The sequence below is a fragment of the Thermobia domestica genome, chromosome 8 (assembly GCF_964235325.1).
Source record: "Thermobia domestica chromosome 8, izTheDome1.hap1.1, whole genome shotgun sequence".
Lineage (NCBI taxonomy): Eukaryota > Metazoa > Arthropoda > Insecta > Zygentoma > Lepismatidae > Thermobia > Thermobia domestica.
Genome location: NC_137461.1, coordinates 121,898,359 through 121,917,453, shown reverse-complemented (window position 1 = coordinate 121,917,453; position 19,095 = coordinate 121,898,359). Strand labels below are relative to the sequence as shown.

Sequence of the window (19,095 nt, the reverse complement as noted above, 5' to 3'; positions counted from 1 at the left end):
ACTACTTTCAGAAACTATGCAATTAAATAGGTAATTCTACAGGGGTAACCTAGTACTGGCCAGTACTTGTAAAGGCAAATCTTCAGTTTTCTCAAAAACAGAAATCGAAACAACAATCTTTTTCTAAACTTTCAATATTCAGAGCTTACAATCCAGAAGATAAGTTGCAGCAAGCCAACAATTAAATCAAACTTTAAAGCCAACAATCAATCGATTTCCACATATGTTCTTTCTGTTGTATCCCTCGAACTAGCGTGTTCCTTGTATCAGGAAAAGGGTCGCCATATTGCAAGTAGGTGTGTGGCGTTACAAAGCTCTATATATATTATACAAGTTAATTTTAAATTGAAGAAACTTCACTAAAAGCCATGGTAAAAAAAAGTAACCAGATGTGTAATTCCAGTTACATTTTTGTTTCATACGTTTGATAAAGTGGATACTTTCAAATATCCAGAATCAATAATAACAGACGAAAACCATATTCAAGCAGAAATTAAGTGTCGGCTAAAAGAAGGGATTCGTGTTATTATTCAGTACAAAATCACTTGTCGTCGCGAATTCTGTCGAGGAATTTCAAGCTTAAAATATATAAAACGATAATCATGCTTGTTGTTCTGTATGGTTGCGAAACACAGTCGATTACTCTGAGGAAAAACACATACTCAAAGTATTTGAGAACCAGATCCTGAGACGAATATTCGGACCCAAGAGGAAAGGGAATGGAAAATGGTGGAAACAACATAAGGAGGAACTACATAATTTATACTGTTTACCAGACATTGTTAGGTCCATCAAATCTAGAAGGCTCAGGTGGGCAGGTCATATAGCCGTAGTGGAAGAAAGTAGGAATACTTTCAAAACCTTAACTCGAGGACAAATCGCAAGACGACCATTAAGAAGACTTAGGCCCAGATTGGAGGAGAATGATAAGATGGATCTGGCAGAAATAGGAATACAAAGTAGAAACTGGATTCAGTTGACTAAGAATACATGTCAGAGGAGAGCTTTTGTGAACGAGGCATCGAACTTCCGGATTCCACAAGCCATAGAGTTAGAGTTTAGTTATTTCATGTCGAATAATATAATTTATTCATTAAATTATAAGTTTATTAAATTCCTACTTTCATTTGTGTTTGAGTAATAATTAATGTTTTTTATTGTTTGTTATTCGGACGATATAGGACAAATATACTGCTGGCAATATGGGAGATCATTGGATCGGTCTTCTTTCTTTATTCGTGTTTTTTTTAAAATTTGTATGGCTTTTTATTAGTATTAGCTTTGGATAACCTAGTACAATAAGAAGGTTTAAATGAAAGAAACCATACAGAAGATTATTATGAGAGAATGGCAACCAGGAAAACTAGTAGAAGATATTTGGATCTTTAGGAAATATGGTTAGCACAGTTCTTTAAGAAACAGGGTAAGGAACTTTTGGGCAGGGCAAGAAACATGAGTTATAGGATATTCATACAATAATGAGACACTTTAAATACTCCAATTAGAAAGCATTACTGTCACATAGCCATATTAAGATTTGATGTAACCAGCTAAAATCACTTACGAGGAAGGTCTATAAACCATGAGAGTTGAATTTTGACGACAATTAGTGACATGATTCAGTTCGAGTTTCTAAATAACGTGGTAATAGTCACTTGATGCGCAAATGCTTCGGTGAGCTGCTAAATTGATGCCATGGTGCCGTAGTGATATTCACTTTTGCATATTTATTGGTATTATGGAGTAAAATGAATGTAAGAGGATTTCATTTAAAATACAAAGAGCGCTGTTTTTTCTATTTTGACTTTTGTTTCTCTGGTAACCTATTCACCTCCCTTTTTCTTTCCTGTATTCCACTACAGTATATTTATTGGGATATTATAGAGCTTAGAGTTTTCTTAATTTAAGTGATCTAGTAACATGGTTTGAGTCTTTTGTCAATATGTCATGTGACTGCTATACTTGTATTTGATTGGTTGTTTATCCTTCCGATGAAGAAGCCATGAAAACAAGTGGTTGGGCTCATTACTTGTTCTCTTTGCTAGGTATGTGTAATACCATATTTTGTATTGTGTGTATTATATTTTATTTGTGAATTTAAAAATCATACTCTTGTTGTTATACAAAAATGTAGATAGAAAATTGCTGAATTGTCTAATTGATAAATCAGTTTAATTATTGTTATTGAATTACAGTGATATAGGTAATTATATTTCAAAAATGGTTCGCGTTCAATATGAGTTGCTATATAGCATGAGCCATCTTGGAATTTTAATTCATACAACATGTGCCTGACGAATTTTTCAGTAATGTGCAGATTTGTTATGGTTTTGCATGAATCGAATTTATTTAAATCTAGTGGTTGAAAATATTTTTTGTCAAAATCAGACAAAATTTTTCGAACGTTACAAATTCGTTGTTCTATTCAACATTACATATTTTTTTATTATTTTTGTTTAATAAAAATAAAATTTGTTAATGTTATCTAAATTGCTTTTGTGTCGTTTATCAAGTAGTATTAGTACGTTCCTGTAACCTTTGAAGACATATTATTATTTGTTGGGCTTTAGCATACCATTCTTTTTCAGTAACCTTCATTTTTGCGTGCGCTAAGTGGCGTTGTGAACCACATACCGGGCCGGAAAACTCTTCTCGGAGAGGTTACTTGTTTGTGTAGTGGGAGGGGAACACAATACTTTCTTTCCTGATTTTCAAATAATTAGTTTTTCTGAGAAGGGACGGTATAGCAACATTACCAACCTTGGTTGTTACACCGTCTTGAAATCCAGTAGGCAATGTCCAAGAATACATTTTTGGCACATAAATGGAAAAAGCTTTTTGGTAAATTTAATTTCACTATTGTAATCCGAGATAGAGCATCTATATGTGGGAGAACTTCCAGTGCATGATTGCCATCTTGAAAGGCGCCATCTTCAATCGCGGTCAAATGTGATAAACAGCAAGGGAATCATGTGGAGTATCAAATAGCACTGGAATTTACTTCTGAATCCATTTCCGTAATCAAAGTTTAAATATATGTTTTCACTTCAGAGTTAAGAGCTCTTTCACCCACAGGAACATATAAAAACTGTTAGGTTTGTGTTATGAAACGCGGTCTTGTGAGCAGTTGCATTGTTTTAACTAAAGCAGTAATAGTCACTTCATGTATAATAGCCACTATACCAATCAGGTTTTGAGTCTAGTGAGAGAAATCGTTAATTAAATTTGAAATTCTTGTAGTGAAAAATTGAATAGCAGTATGCTACAAATTATAGGTATTTTGAAGCGCGATGGAATACGCTGGTGGTCGATGAAACACACGTTCAATAGTACTGACGAGCAGAGAATACCTAAGGAATTGTTAGGATGTATATTAGAAAAATGATATAAACTAGTGCATATTAGCTGAATGAGCAAAGTGGTTCGGATTCCACTATACTCAGTAGGTCCAAGTCTCCTTCAGCGTAGCAGGGACAAGTGTGGGACATTAAACTTAATCAGACCAAAAATCTATTTTAGGCAATTTTCCATGGTCCATTATAGTTTGTTAAGCTTTCTTCTCCAATCTTAAAACTTTACGCAAAGACCCTCATTGTTGCAGAATATTGCATTCTTTTCCAATACCCATAATTGATACGAAGTTAAAATTCTTTAATGTACTTATTGTCAGTTTGTCTAAATAAAGTCAATTTATCGCCGACGCATTGAACAATGAAGGGGATTTTTAAAATTACCAGCTCACAGCCTATTCTTAGAAGATACACCTGGAAAATTACAATTCACTTTTCTTGTGTCCGTTCTGCAATTAGTGATAAGAGAATGCATACACCTGCTAAGCATAGATAGTAATAAAGATTATTATAAGATTCGATACCAAGTTGCAATCCATAAAAGAAGTATCTTTCTTGCTTTTTTCTTCAATATTAAATAATTAAATAACTGCATATTTCCACCCTTAACGATAAAAGACTCGCTTATAATAAGGGCAAGATTAGTTTTCATATGAAAACTGTGATAAATAACTAATTGTAGCAGGTATTCCTTAAAGTCGTAGGATTTATGTATTATTTAAATCACGTACTTGACAACTCAAGAAATTAATTTTGGGACTTGTTTATTCATTTGCTTTAACACTCACGAAGATTGGTTAAAAAGGAAATATTTATTTTAAAGAATACATTTTATCATATATTATAATCGTGAATACTTTTTTCCAGTCTTTTCCACTCCGTGGAAATGCATGATTTGCACGTACGTTAGAATCGGCTTGTATTTATAAATATTATTCTAACACATCACTTTTGCATCTTGAATACAAGTTAATGTCTCAATTATGTGATACTTGCTCTATAAGATTTGTTTTCAACGAATCTCTATATATTGCTAAGTTACGAGCATTTAAACTGATATGTATTGCTCTTTTTTGTGTTTGAAATACTCTATGGGAATGTAGTGAATTTCCCCAATATTGTACTTCGTATTATTAACAACTGACAAAGTAAACTTATTAGTTCTCTTGACTTTAGACTATTGTTTAGGGTTTTAAGACATAGCATGCAGAATTTAGAGTGCTTTCCTACAGGCAATTATAACATGGGTGTGCAGTGCAGTGTATGGTATCTGCCTTCGAATGACAAACGATAGTATTAGTACAGCAGTTTTGGTGCGGGCAGGCGTGTGATGTTCGGTAAGGACGCATTTGTTGGTCCAGTGAAACATTCCTTCCGCGCATAAAATGCAAACAATTAATCCGATAAACGTAGGCAACATTTTAAATCAAGCAATGGTGGAAAAATATAGTGTCGTGAGTGAGACATTTGCAGGCACATTGCTTGCAATGATAGCAAGCAAATATGATTGTGTCTTTTCTATAACAGTTAGTGACACATTAGATGTAGGCACTGACACAGAGAGTAAACATAAAGATTCTACAAACGAAATGGATTTGGAACAGATAACTAGTCCATCAATTAGTGACAGTGAGTCTTCTACGAGCGAGTATGAGATGTAATCTCCAAGTCGAACTAAATCTGTAAGTGTAACAGAAGCTGTCATCAACAAGTACAAACAAATTCGAGAGCACGTTGCAATATTGAAAAGGAATGGGAACGCAACACTGTTGCAGCTGCAGCGAAGAAATTCAAATGACATACGGCGTTTGTGTGTAAGGCTTTGAAATTCCATTACAAACCTCCTCGTTCTCATGTCATGTCATAACTAAAATACGAAGTACTGAAGACATTCATCATTTATCGCACTAAAGGACTTGCGGTTCTTGATTATCATTTGAAAATGTGAATGTTACTGACAGCGAGGAAATTGAACTATCCATCCCGCGCTTCTCGTGGTTTCATTACAAATTAAAGAAAAAGAGAGTACGTCACAAGAGCAATAGTTGGTTCATTTACAAATATTCTGGAGACTACGTTGCAAGTAGAAAATAGTGTATGTGGTCATGCAGATTGTGACGAAAGTACATTTGTTAACTGTTTGTACTGTTCCACGATGCTGTGTGTTAATCACTTCGTTATGGATCTCCATCATCACAACTGAAGAGCAAAAGATTTGTAGGTTAATATTTGCTTATGTCCACCAGTTTATATTATTTTTTTCTAATAATATTTCTATTATACAGTCATATGTGCCGTTGCACCTAACTTATACTGTAACTTATATATTACAGCATATATATATAGAAATAGGTATAATTTGCTATAGGTATAATAGAATAGGTATAATTTGCTTCGAAATAGGTATAATTTGCTACAGTGCTGCTATTCAATTTTTTACTACAGGAATTTCAATTTAATGAACGATTTCTCTCACTATGCTCAAGATCTGATTGGTATACTGGCTATTGTACATCAAGTAACTACTACCTACTGCATTTGTTAAAACCCAGAAACTGCTCACACGACCGCGTTTCATAACACAAATTTAACTCCCACAATGTTTATATATTACTGTGGGTGAAGGAGCTTTTAATTCTGAAGTGAAAACAGATATTTAAACTTTGGTTATGGAAATTGATTCAGGAGTAAATTCCAGTGCTATTTGATACTCCACATGACTTCCTTGCTATTTATCATATTTGACCGCGATTCAAGATGGCGCCTTTCAAGATGGTGATCATGTACTGGAAATACTCCCATATATAAATGCCCTCTCCCGGTTTACAATGGTGAAGGCAGATCTAACCAAAAGCTTTTTCATTTTTGTGTCAAAAATGTATTCTTGGACATTGTCTACTGGATTTGAAGATGGCGTCGGTGTAGCAGCTCAACAAAGCATTTGCGCATCGAGTGACTATGACTACGTTACTTAGGAACTCGTACTGAATCTTGTCACTATTTTTCATCAAAATTCAACTCTCGTGGTTTATGGACCTTCCTCGTTAATAAATCGGGGTTTTTGAAACCATAGTACCAATCTGTAGAGAAGCTGATTATCAATCACTGTTTCACCAAAACCAAAAAAAGTGGACTATGAAGGACTTTTATTATGATTTCATTAGGAGATTTAAATTTGAGGACAGCTGAGGTTTACAAGGAGCAAAGGGCTTCCATGAGGCTATGGTTCCCAAACTTTTTCTTGACTGGCTACAGACTTTACTGACTATTCACAACATCATGACACACTTGTTTGTTTTTAACGATTTTGATTTACCAAAACTCCACTAAATGTTTACCCTGTCTGTCTGCGTATCAAAGAGAGAAGAAAAACTCATTAACTACTTGATGAATCATCACCAAATTTGATCAGAATGTAGAGGTTCGAAAGTTAGGGAAAAAATTATTTTCGGAGGTGATATAAAAACGGGAAGTGGTAGACATCAATCTCTTCAGTTTCCACATTAATCAGTATAGGTTATAAACACGAATAGATGCAGAGAAATGTTTTTCTGCAAGTTATTAAACGTCCCAAGAAAATATTTTATCTTGATCTTTAACATTCTACAAAAACCGCAAATGAAAGTAATCCACTACAATTTCCGGTTTCAATATTGATATACAAATTAAGAACAATAAGAGACAAGGACATTTAAAAAAAAAATCTATTTAGTGTTCTATGAATAAGAACCATCTTCTCTCTGCGTGTCGTATCGAAACCAGAAGTGCCGGAAAACAACCACTTCAAGTTTTGCGTTGCTCATTATATGGGACTCAAATCTTTTCAGTTATCATTAAGTTTCCTTATAATTAATTGATGAATCAATTTTTCCATATTCTGTGTATATTCTCCAAAATGATTGTTTTTAGTGATATTTAGTAGTCATTTCTTTCGTAAACCTACGGTAATATACGAAAGAAATGCTCCTAATTAAACGTGTTAGGTTAAAGTTGTCTCTTATTTATATTTATGGGATTTGTTCCATGAAGGATATTACATCACTGACATTACACCAATTTTCGATATTTGTTCTTGACTGAAAGTAAGAGAAAATTTATTCGTGAAATGAAATATTCAGATTATAGATTTTTGTAATATTGTCAATAAATAAACTTGCGTAGGGTTTTTTTCTTATATTAAAAGAATAAACATGATAAGTTCATGGAGAATTCAAATTTCAAAGATATATTCCTTAACCTGTAGTTTTAATTGGCAAGAATATGATAGCCTTGTTCTTGTTGAAATAAGTTTCTTTCTATGATACCGTAATATAAGTTTATCGTACGGACATTACAATGATTTCTGGAACATTCACTTTCAATACTGACTGCTTTGGTTTGAGTTGGTTGAGATTTTTCATATAATGTGTTTAATACATAATCTACATTCTGGTGGGTAATGCGCATATTTTGTAAATTTGCCGGATAATAGCTAATTTTCTATTGTATATTATTGTTCCGATTCACAGTTTCGATTACTGTGATTGTTTTACGTGTCTCTTCATGTACTGAAACGACTTGTACTTAAACCAGTGAATCGGAACATTGAATCATGTGTGTGATAAACTGTCAATGCTCCGAAATATTCTTGTTTAATAACGAATCAGGAACTTCAGTTGCTTTTACGACTATTATCGTCATAGTACATACATAGATTATGTGTTCATCATCATCATCCGTCTACCTTCAGCCACAAGTTTTCCCCAAGTACATATTTGACAAAGATCCGGATTGAACGAGAATAGAATTAAAGAATTGTGCAGGTATATAATCTGAGAACACACATAAATTTATTACATCTTTACTTGTGTCTTCTGGAAATGTGCTTGTAATACGTTTTAACATTGTTTCTGCTGATAGGAGCTGCATGTCTGGATACAGATTCACTTTAGGATGGTTTAAACGTCATGAGTATAAATGTAGCGTCCTTTTGGTAAAATATCATAAAAACGACAGGAATTAAAGTGCAGAAAGCACTAACCAACTAGTGCTAAGTAGTCACTAAAAGCAAAAGTTGTATCCAACCCAGGTAATGGCAGGACGATGTTGGTGGACCCTCGCATGTTATGCATCCATACGGAGCAGGCGCGCTAGCGAGTAAATGAAGATAGTGAAAGAATAGCATTACATTTTATTATGTAAATCTTAACAATCTATGTTTGAATATAAGGAAAAATGCTTATGTGATTCCATGTGACAGTTTTGGGACACTGTCATCGTTGGTATTCATTAACTTTTAATTGCTTCGAAATGCCATATCTGTGGAACAACTCTGGGAGACTTTTTTGGTTACGCATTATGCTTAGCATACTATCTTTATGCATTACAGCTTATTAGTACCCTGTAAAATATTGTGTACCTAGATGTATTACGTATTCCCACTTCGCGCATGTGACATGTAAAATCCCCATATATTTTGACTATTTACTTATTTCTCCTTTTAAATCAGAATAGATATTTCTTCTACATTTTATAATCTACAATCATAGATTATGCATCAGCTTCCCAAGACCCATTGTGACTCACGTTGTTCAAGTTTTAGAGTGTTTTTTCATAATTTTGATGAAACACTTGAACATGTTTAGAAGTCCTTGCTTAGTTTTTGAATTAGTTTACTGTATTCAGTAAAGACTAATGTTAGTAAATAATATGATTGACTCAAGATAATCCATTCAATAGCTCTAAGAAGTTTTAACTTTGAATGCGAGCGAGAACTTACTGACTAAAATAGCTGGAAACCAATCATTTCTGATTGTTAGTGATCGTAATTGATTTTAGCGACAGTTCGTCGAAATAATCTCACAAATGCTATATAAAAATTAGACTGAACTTCTTTGTTAATGGAATGTTTGAGAGTAAAGGACAGTTTTCTATTAATGTGTTTTTCTTTCCTTTACAGAGGAGATTCTGTTTCTTGTGAACATTAGTAGTAACGTCAATGACACAAAATACAACCAAACGAAGGTGGGGTTTATCATCAGGTACATGATATTCTAATTTGTATGTTGTTTTGCAAAATATTAAATGTATATAAATAGAATAACTATAATTGAGCAAAAAATACTTTAGCCTCTTTGTGCATGCGTCAACAAGTGACAAGAGATAGTTGATTGGAGCTATTTTCAGCCCTTTTAGTGTAAAAGATTACATTATTGTGAGAAGATAGCACTAGCCACAAGAAATAATTCTTAACATTCCAAAAAGTACCTTCGATTCTTTCCTGATTTGTAATGATTCTATGTTTTATGCTGTATTATGAAGTCCATTTAGAGCTAAATGATACAAGAAAATGTTAAACATTAGGGAAGTTGGGGAAAATGCATTTCTTTTTACTCAAAATATCATACCATTAGAAATAAAGAAGAATCATTCGTTTTACACAGTTTTTCTTCTATAGCGTTAAGGGTTGAAAACCACAATTGGTTGACTTCTACCACTTTCAGTCTGAAGGGAAGATTAACGTGCCAGAAGAAACCTATTTTTGGAATGTTGAATCGATTCCGAAAATGCCGTTTCTCGATAATATTACTAGTTTTGCTTTACGGAGATCAATATTGAAACCGGAAGTCTTAGTAAATTTCAAGCACTTTCAGTTTTTGTAGAATGTCTTCTTGAGACACTGAATCGATTCCCGAAACCACTTATTACTTTCTGTTACCATTTTCGTTCTATGCTGATCAACTTTGAAAAAGGAAACTGTTGATTTCCACCATTTTGGGTTTATATAGAAGGTTGACAGAGGAAATGGAATATATTGTCTGGATGTTAAATCGATTCCTAAAATCGCTTCTTAATGTGTCTTACTCCTTTTATTCTGATGCCTGACGACAGACAGACTGACATTCAGACGAAGCTATTACGTAAGATTTCCAATGCTTATGCATAGCATAATTTGGAAATGTGAACATTACAGCACCAATCAAAAGATATTGGAATTGCTGATGAAAGATTTGAAAAATCAATGAATTGATTGTTTTGTTATTCAACTTATCTTTATGTCTGTATCACTTAAAGCCATTCAAGTACCAGAGAACATACCTGAACTTATGTTCTATAATATTTTTTAACCAACTCTAATTCGGCAGATGAAAACCATTAACGTAAGTAACCGTCAATGTTGATGATTTTGAAAGTTGATAATATAAAAGATGAAACAGGAGGCACCCGCTAATCTAAGTAAAGTAAATCTAGTTTTCTGGTTCTGATATCTATGTCTGTACTAGAAAGTATAGTAGTTAATGTTGTGTGTAACTTCATTACTGGTCCTGATGTTAAATAAGAGAGTAATATAGGGACGCATATTGCTGAACAATTTGCTGCAGTTAGTGTTTCTTAGTTCTGAAACACTGCGTAATAGAGATTAGTCGTGTAAAGGATTGTGTAAAATTTGTATATGACAATTACAAACCTATTATGAATTTTGAAATATAATTCTATAGTAACACTAAACACTACACTCTAAACGGATGGTAAAGTCACATCCCATAAAAGCTTCACAGATCTGTGTTATGTGTGTGAACGCAAGTAACTATTTTTCCCTTTGCATACTGGTTCAATTTAGTCCACTTTTTTCCTTGTTATTAATACTATTATTCGTATTTCCTGGCTTTATATGCGTTGTAGTACTCTATGGCTGTCTTATTATTTATTATACGTAAATTATTAATCTTTATAACTGTAGCCTATATTGAAAGCTGCTCACTAATTTATAGTAGTAATTTAACTGAAATACTTTTTAGCAAAGGGAAAAAACGTTCATATACTGCATATGAGTTGCTCTACTTCTTGTTTGGAGATTTACCTTAGATAAGAAATTTCTGTTTAATGTTTTTCATTCAAATTGTTTCGACATTACTGCAAACTCTTTTCTTTTAATGTTCTGGTTAAAGTGTACCCTATTCTATTTTAAAACTGAATACCACAGGGGTTCTACTCAAATAAAACGTTACGTTCTACGCTGTAGGCCCTTCTTGAATTTTAAAACTCTATATTGTCTTGGAGATTCCCATTACTTAAGCCTGAACATTACCTTCCCTTACTTGTACTATATGTGTGTCAATGCAATTTATACTTCAAGAAAACATTTCTAGCTTCTTTCTCTTTTTGTTTGGTGTCAAAGAGATGCAAGAAATAAATTTCCATACTTTTAGAAATCAGTCTCCAAAGATTCTTCTTTTTCTTCTTTTTAGAATTTATCAGTTTTGCCTTTTGTTGTAAGACTTGCTACTTCTCTCCCAGGCTGTAATAAGTTATTTTCTGCAAACTCAAAGATTAAGAACAACCAGTTAGAAATCATTTAATAAACTGGTTCAGGCTCGATTTAACTTGGGTTCTTGAGTTTGTCCGATGACAGACCTTTATCTAATATCATTTCACTCAGATAAATTTAATCAACGTTTAGTGGAACCGTGCTGTTAAATCCTTTGCAGTAATAAAATAGTTATTACTTTAGTTCATATGAATGTGTTACTTACCATTAACAAATGTAGAAAACATACGAGTAATAAAGTTATACTTTGCTGTTTGAAGAAAGGCAACAAAATATACTTTAAGTTATGTATCTGCGAGAGCTGATATATCTGAGTTTAAATTGTGTTAGTAGAAGATATACACAAAGGGTAAATGATTAATATTTGAAATCTATTAAATAACACTATGGACTAAGAATCAACTGAATTAATTGATCAACTGAAAAGAATTATCCTACCTACCAAACCATTACATGCAGATTTCATATTGCCCACTTCACTAATATAAAACTTATATTATTCTCACGGTCTCTTCTTTAGGTGTACCAGATATTTTCTCTAAGAAGTTTTCCAATGAAAGAAAATCTAAGCATTCCAAAGAATTAATAATTATGCCACTACTAAAAATATGTACACTAGGATAAATTTTTAATTTCATTTTTACACTAAATTGAGGATGCTGATTCTAACTAAACTATTTTTAAATATATCTGTTCATGAGGTCACGAGAAACATGACAAAAATTTCTAATGAAACCGTTTAATAAAATGTAACTAGTTCGAAACATATGCAACTAATCTATACCTAGAAAATTGATCTCAAATTTGGGATACAAATAAATATAAACTCACAGTTTTGATGTAATTTTTCTCGTGATTCCACTGACTGGTATGTTTGAAAATACTTTCATGGGTTTCAAGATCGTATAATTATCATACAAAGCGCAATTATAAATTTATCCATGCGTAAACACCTTTCACTATTGCCATGATCACTAGTTCATTATTTCCCATTCTAGCTAAGTGCTCTGTTGTCCGCTTAAGTGCTGATTTAATACCTTTGCAATATGTTCAGTTAAACAAGTAATACTAATAAACATTTCTAGTTCCAGCTGACTGTAATTTTATTCTCAGTACTGCTATGTCCAAGGGAGTGTTGTAATCTCAATAATATCAAGTTGTTATACGTATTGTGGAAGTTCAAGAAAAGTTTTATTTTAATTTTTCTGCAACTTACCATTTATCGCCCACCGACCAATTATAGAAATTCTTAAGCTTCCAGAGAGATTCACACTTGAATTACATAAAATTTAAGTAATTTAAGAAAGGTGCTGGACATAAAAAAATGATGCAGTGAATTCATATTCTATCCTACCAGTACATTCAACAAAAATCAACAGGAGTTAATCTGAACTGTAAAACTACACAAACTATGTTTCCTAAAAGAATGGAAGAATCTTTACTAAACTTATCATATAATATACGTACATTTTGAATAGGATCAAATTCATCGCTACAATAATCATACATTGCAAGATTAAGCGGCAATACAGATGATCGATAATCCTCAAAGAAACTAAAGCCAGATAGATAGATAGCACTAAACAGAATGATAGAATGAAGCAGCAAATTGCACCGAAATACATTTTTTCCCGTAGAGTTTTACTAAAACACTGTTTAATCACATATATGTACAAGCAAACTTTAAATATAGTATTCGTTTGATTTTAACCACTATAATGTCGAACCTCAAATAAAGAACTTATTTTCTCAGCTTACAGGAACGTTCAGAGCACCAAGTTGACCTGTTACTGAAAAGTAAATTTAATTGTTATTGTACGTATTAAATATGTGGCTTATCTTGTACAGTCAGCGACAAAAGTTCTTTCCGTTTGATGAAATTAGATTCGTAAATAACTTCAGAATGGAAGGACGATTTGAGTACAGTTTTCAGTAAATTAAAAAGAATTTAATTTTCTGTACGTTCCAGCTATACCACCGTTATTCCCAAAATAAATGTTGCCAAACGGAAAGAACTTTTTCTCTGACTATAAGTTACGGTAATTGTGTATTCTTCCAATTGGTATTTATAAAATCAAAATTAAGAATTAAAACATAATGAAACATAATATATACTTACCTATTGTGCTATCTGGATGTGAAACTTCTTGCCTAATGGCACTAGCATACACAGAGTGAAGATTTTTGAAAACAAAGTATTGCTAAGATCTAGTGCCTTAACAAGGTCTTGAAGTAAACGCATGGTGCTAAAAGAAAGTTTTGGAGAAAAGAGACAGCACAAAAGTAAAGCTCTGAAGAAAATATAAACCAAAAAAAGAAAATACTGAAGAAAATATATAAATGCCATAACCAAGTTTTTAGAAAACCATAAAAAGAAAATCTCGAAGCAAACAAAAATGACCAAAATAAAGTTTTGACGAAAATATATATACTTATAAAAGAGTTTTGAAGAAAATTTGTACTGCAGAAAAAAAGTTTTTCAAGGAAATGTACAGAGCAAAAATAACGTTTGGAGGATAATATACAGTGCATCATTTGGAGAAAATAAAATATATCGTTCCAAAACTGTTTCGAGAAAAGATACAGTACAAAAGTTAATCTGTAAAAAAAAAAACTATATACGGCAAAAGGAAAGCTTTAAGAAAAATATATATCATAATATAATAGAGTTATATAGAAAAAATAATGGTAAGAACCAAGCAACAAGCGGATGAAAATACAGTAGAAATTGATATAACACGAAACTACTCAGGTAAAATGATGTTACCTACATATAAACGATAAGTAAGGTGGAAGCATTTATGTTGGGAGACACGTCGCTTTTACCAGAAATATAGGGTGACATACATTGTTAATTTGAAAGCCTTTAGAAAGAGGACCCGTCAGTATCCTGAGACTAATACAGACGAAACTTTAGGGAAAACATAATAAAAATCCTGATTGTATTAGATTGCACGAAACTAGAATTCAACCATGTGGCATTAGGTTTGCTTAACTTAATGATTGCCTTGCTACGACGCAGTAATAAAGATAGTTCATTTTTAGATTGTATCAACAAGTTGCTTCATACTTATGATTATGGAATTAGCATACACTCAAAATTATAAATTTTAAACTTCTTGTTTTTATAGTGCTTCGGAGCCTGTCTTTATAAGAGACTCGGGTGGGTAAGTAGGTAACCTACATTTTAATAATATTAGATAAAATCAGAAAATATTTCTAATTTGTTAAAAATAGTCAATACATGTTCGTGATCCAGGTACTTGTCAAAATAATGGAGAACATTAACAAAAAAATCTAACTATTTTATGTGCAATTGAACAACCTTTTACGTCTGTAGTACAACTTGTATTTGTAGCGGAATTGAGATATATAAGAAGCGAATCGTTTCCAAATATCAGCAAATCATTATTCACGAAATTCAGCGTAAATTTGAGTCAGCGTGATGAAAGAGGAAATCTTTCCAGAACTTGTTGCTCTAAAACCGGCCATGGTGTTCAATAACATCCAAATTGGCGTATTGACCGAAACAAATAAAGTTAAACCCCGCAGTATGTTTTATGTCGGACATAATCTTTTTGATGTCTATCTCCCTGATCAGACCCACCCACGTCTCATTCAGCTCTCATTTGACTGTTGTAGAAAAAGATATGGCTTCCCTAAATGCTTGAACTCTGCAGTCAGTTACGGAACATTAGATCTACGATCGTACTTTATGATTATCCCTTTGAATGTTCTAAAATTTGCCACAACTTAGATTGGTTTCGTTCATTATTCCTCTTCTCTATTGATGTCACGAATTTTGTATGTCGTCATTACTTTGTACATTATTGCTCTAAATATACTTAGGATGTTGGGAGTCTTGGATGCATTTGCTGTAAATTACGATTCACTTAATTCGCAATCTTTGAAAATTGGAAAAGTTACCCATTATGTACGTCTTCCTCGCTGGAATTCTTACTACATTACTTCGCATATTACACTAGTTAACAAATTTAAACTTTTTGTTTGTTACATGAGAAAAATCACCTGATCTTAGAGGAACCTTTTGCGCTGAATTCGAATATGCACTCGGTTTCTCTCCATCACGTACAGTTTTCCCTAACAGAGGGATTTTCGGGAAATTCCCTCAAAAATTTCCCTTTTTCAGATATTTTATTCCCCTAGCTCCTGTCCCCTTACATATAGTAACATAGAAATTATACCTAAGTATACCTTGATTTATATTTAATAAACCCTAAAAGTTTCGTAAAAATCGCTTTGTTCTTTCTAGAGAAATAAATATATTTTTGTATGTATACTGTGTGCACTGTTTATTGCACCTGATAGTAATGCTTTCAGATCTCCTGAGTTGGGGTAAAAACGATTTGCTTTATTACTACAAACACAGACATAAAAATGAATATTTACAATAGTCAACAACACACTTGTATTGCTCTCTGTAAATTAGAAACGTGTATAAAAATAGAATGTACTTCCAACGTATATTTTTTTAAACGTACAGTATATATATATCTTAATACATGTACATATATATACAATTCTCCAAGTTTTTTCGTTTTGTTCATGAAATGGTTATTAATATTTGTTATCAAATGTAACAGAATGCAAAAGAAAGAAAGAATGGAATACAGACTCATTGTTGACAACAATGAACTAATGCAGTCTAAATTTTCCACTACGGTATCGTTTCCCCCCTCCCCCCGCGCATTTCTTTCTTTCTTGTGTTCTTGAACCTGGTGAGGGAGTTTTGTACATTTTTATATTGACGTGTGGTTTAACACTACTTCACTTTCAAAGTTGTCTTTGCTGCTAAGAGTGCTTTCATGTTTGATCTTAACGGCATTATACCCAACTAAGACCAGAAGTTTAGTTTGTGATCAGTACAATGGCGTCAAGAGGACGGCGTTCGTGTGTTAACTCACCAAATAGTTTTTGTTATGTGTGTGGCCAGTTTGTAGTTAAAGGACAGTGTAGATCCATTACGCCATCGGTGAAACTAGCATATTATATATATTTCGGATGTCGTGTGGGAGATCAGGACAAAACTTGGGCACCCAACATAATTTGTGCTACGTCACTTTACTTGCATGGGCCAAAGGGAAACGGAGGTTCATGAAATTTGCTGTCCCAATGGTGTGGAGATAACCCACCAACCATCTGGATGATTGTTAGTTTTGTCTCACAGTAGTTAAGGGACATTCTAAAAAAAGCAAATACACAATAAGTTATCCCAACGTTAAATCCGCAATTAGACCTATTCCGCACGGGGATGAACTTCCACTTCCCGAGCCACCTACCAACTGGGAAGAGATATGGCCAAAAGACTCTGATGATGATCATGACCTTGATGAACCATCGACATCAACATGTACATCCAAGGATCCAACGTTCATCCCTGACTGTGTTCGCGAGCCACATTTCATCCGGCAATGTGAACTTAATGACCTAGTCCGTGATTTGCACCTGACAAAACAAGAGGCGGAACTTCTGGGATCAAGGCTCCAGCAGTGGAACTTATTGGATGCAGAAACGAACATATCAGTGTACAGGAAAAGGCATGTTCAATTTTCAAGCTATTTCTCAATGCAAGATAATGTGTGCGTATGTACGGATATAAATGTGTTGATGGCGGAGCTAGGAATTCCTTACGTTCCAGAAGAATGGAGGTTATTTATCGACGCGTCAAAGGTCAGCCTTAAAGCTGTCATTTTACATAATGGAAATAAAAAAACCTTCTATACCACTTGCGCACTCAGTGAAGATTAAGGAATCCTATGACACCATGTCAACTTTGCTAAATCTTATAAATTACAAGGACCATTGTTGGCAAATATGTTGTGATCTCAAGGTAGTTGGTATTTTATTAGGACTGCAGTGCGGTTACACGAAGTACCAATGTTTTTTATGTTTATGGGATAGCCGAGCTCATGACAAACATTATGAAGTGAAGGAATGGGAACCTAGAGTGAATTACGTACCTGGAGAATGCAACGTCAAATACGCTCCTTTGGTAGATCCTAATAAGATATTACTACCGCCACTTCATATCAAGTTAGGACTTATGGAAAACTTTGTCAAAGCCATGGACACATCTGGTGAAGGTTTCAAGTATTTGCGAGATAAGTTCCCTAACCTGAGTGATGCTAAGATTTCAGCGGGTGTGTTTATTGGTCCCCAAATTAGGAAATTAATGCTTGATGATAGCTTTGACAGCAAGTTAAACAGTGCTGAGCTAGCTGCCTGGACAGCATTTAAGTGTGTTGTGCGCAACTTTCTGGACAATAACAAAGCTGAGAGTTACACAGAAATCGTACAGGACATGATACAGAAATACAAAGAGTTGGGTTGTAGGATGTCTTTAAAAATCCACTTTTTGCACTCCCACCTCAGCTTCTTTCCTGCTAACCTAGGTGCTCTCAGCGACGAACAGGGGAAAAGATTTCACCAAGATATAATGGCAATGGAGAAAAGGTATCAGGGACGATGGGATCCTTCAATGATGGGGGACTATTGTTGGGGTCGTTGTTAGAGAATGCAACATTTCTTACAAAAGAAGAAAGTAGTGTACGTTTTTGTAACCCAATGGAAGTTTCATATATTGTGATAGTTTTGATTGTCTTTTCATGACCTTTTGGTACATTTGTATTATTGTTTATTGTAAACTAGCAGCGTTCACCCCGCTTCGCTGCGGTCACCCCGGAACGCAATAAACTTTGTTACTTAGATAATTTTTACTTTTTCGCTTTCAAGTGATATGATAAAAACCATAGTAGATTGCAGTAAATGTTAACATTATATCGCCTGTCATTTATGTTAACCCGCCGAGTGACACGGTCATGCGGGTTGCATATAAATACGTTTATTTTTACCTATGATGAACTAACAAAGGATTTGTACGTTATGGACACTTGAATGGTCAATTATCTCAAGACACTGGTAATTAAAAATTAAAGTGATATGATAAAAACCATCTAGGGTCCAAATCCTAATAACCCCCCAAAAATGAAAGAAATTGGTTCAGCCGTATTAGCGTGATGAGGGAACAAAGGATTTGTGCGTTCTCTTTTATATATAAGATTGTCACACTTGTAAATTATATTGTATTATATTTTATATATGTGTTTGTGGTAATAAAGCAAAACGTTTTACCTGAACTTAAGAGATCTGAAAGCATTACTATAAGGTGCAATAAACAGTACACACAGTATACATACAAACATATTTATTTCTCTAGAAAAAATAAAGCGATTATTACGAAACTTGGAGGGTTTGTTAAATATGAATCAAAGTATACTTAGGTATAATTTCTATGTTAGTATATGCAAGGGGACAAGATCTTGGGGTTTAAAATAAAAGAAAAGGGAAATTTTTTAGGGATTTTCCCGAAAATCCCTCTGTTACGGGAAAATCGTACTTGATGGAGAAAAACCGAGT

The 19,095-nt window shown here is 33.5% G+C and overlaps 1 protein-coding gene across 1 annotated transcript in view; it reads left to right on the top strand.

The window, feature by feature from the left end:
• The window catches only part of LOC145691833 (uncharacterized), a 76,044-nt gene that overhangs the window by 36,012 nt on the left and 20,937 nt on the right, over positions 1 to 19,095 (top strand). The window contains exon 3 of the mRNA XM_081767150.1: positions 9,289 to 9,353. Coding sequence (XP_081623276.1) covers positions 9,289 to 9,353 — 65 coding nt within the window. The remainder of the gene's footprint in view (positions 1 to 9,288; positions 9,354 to 19,095) is intronic.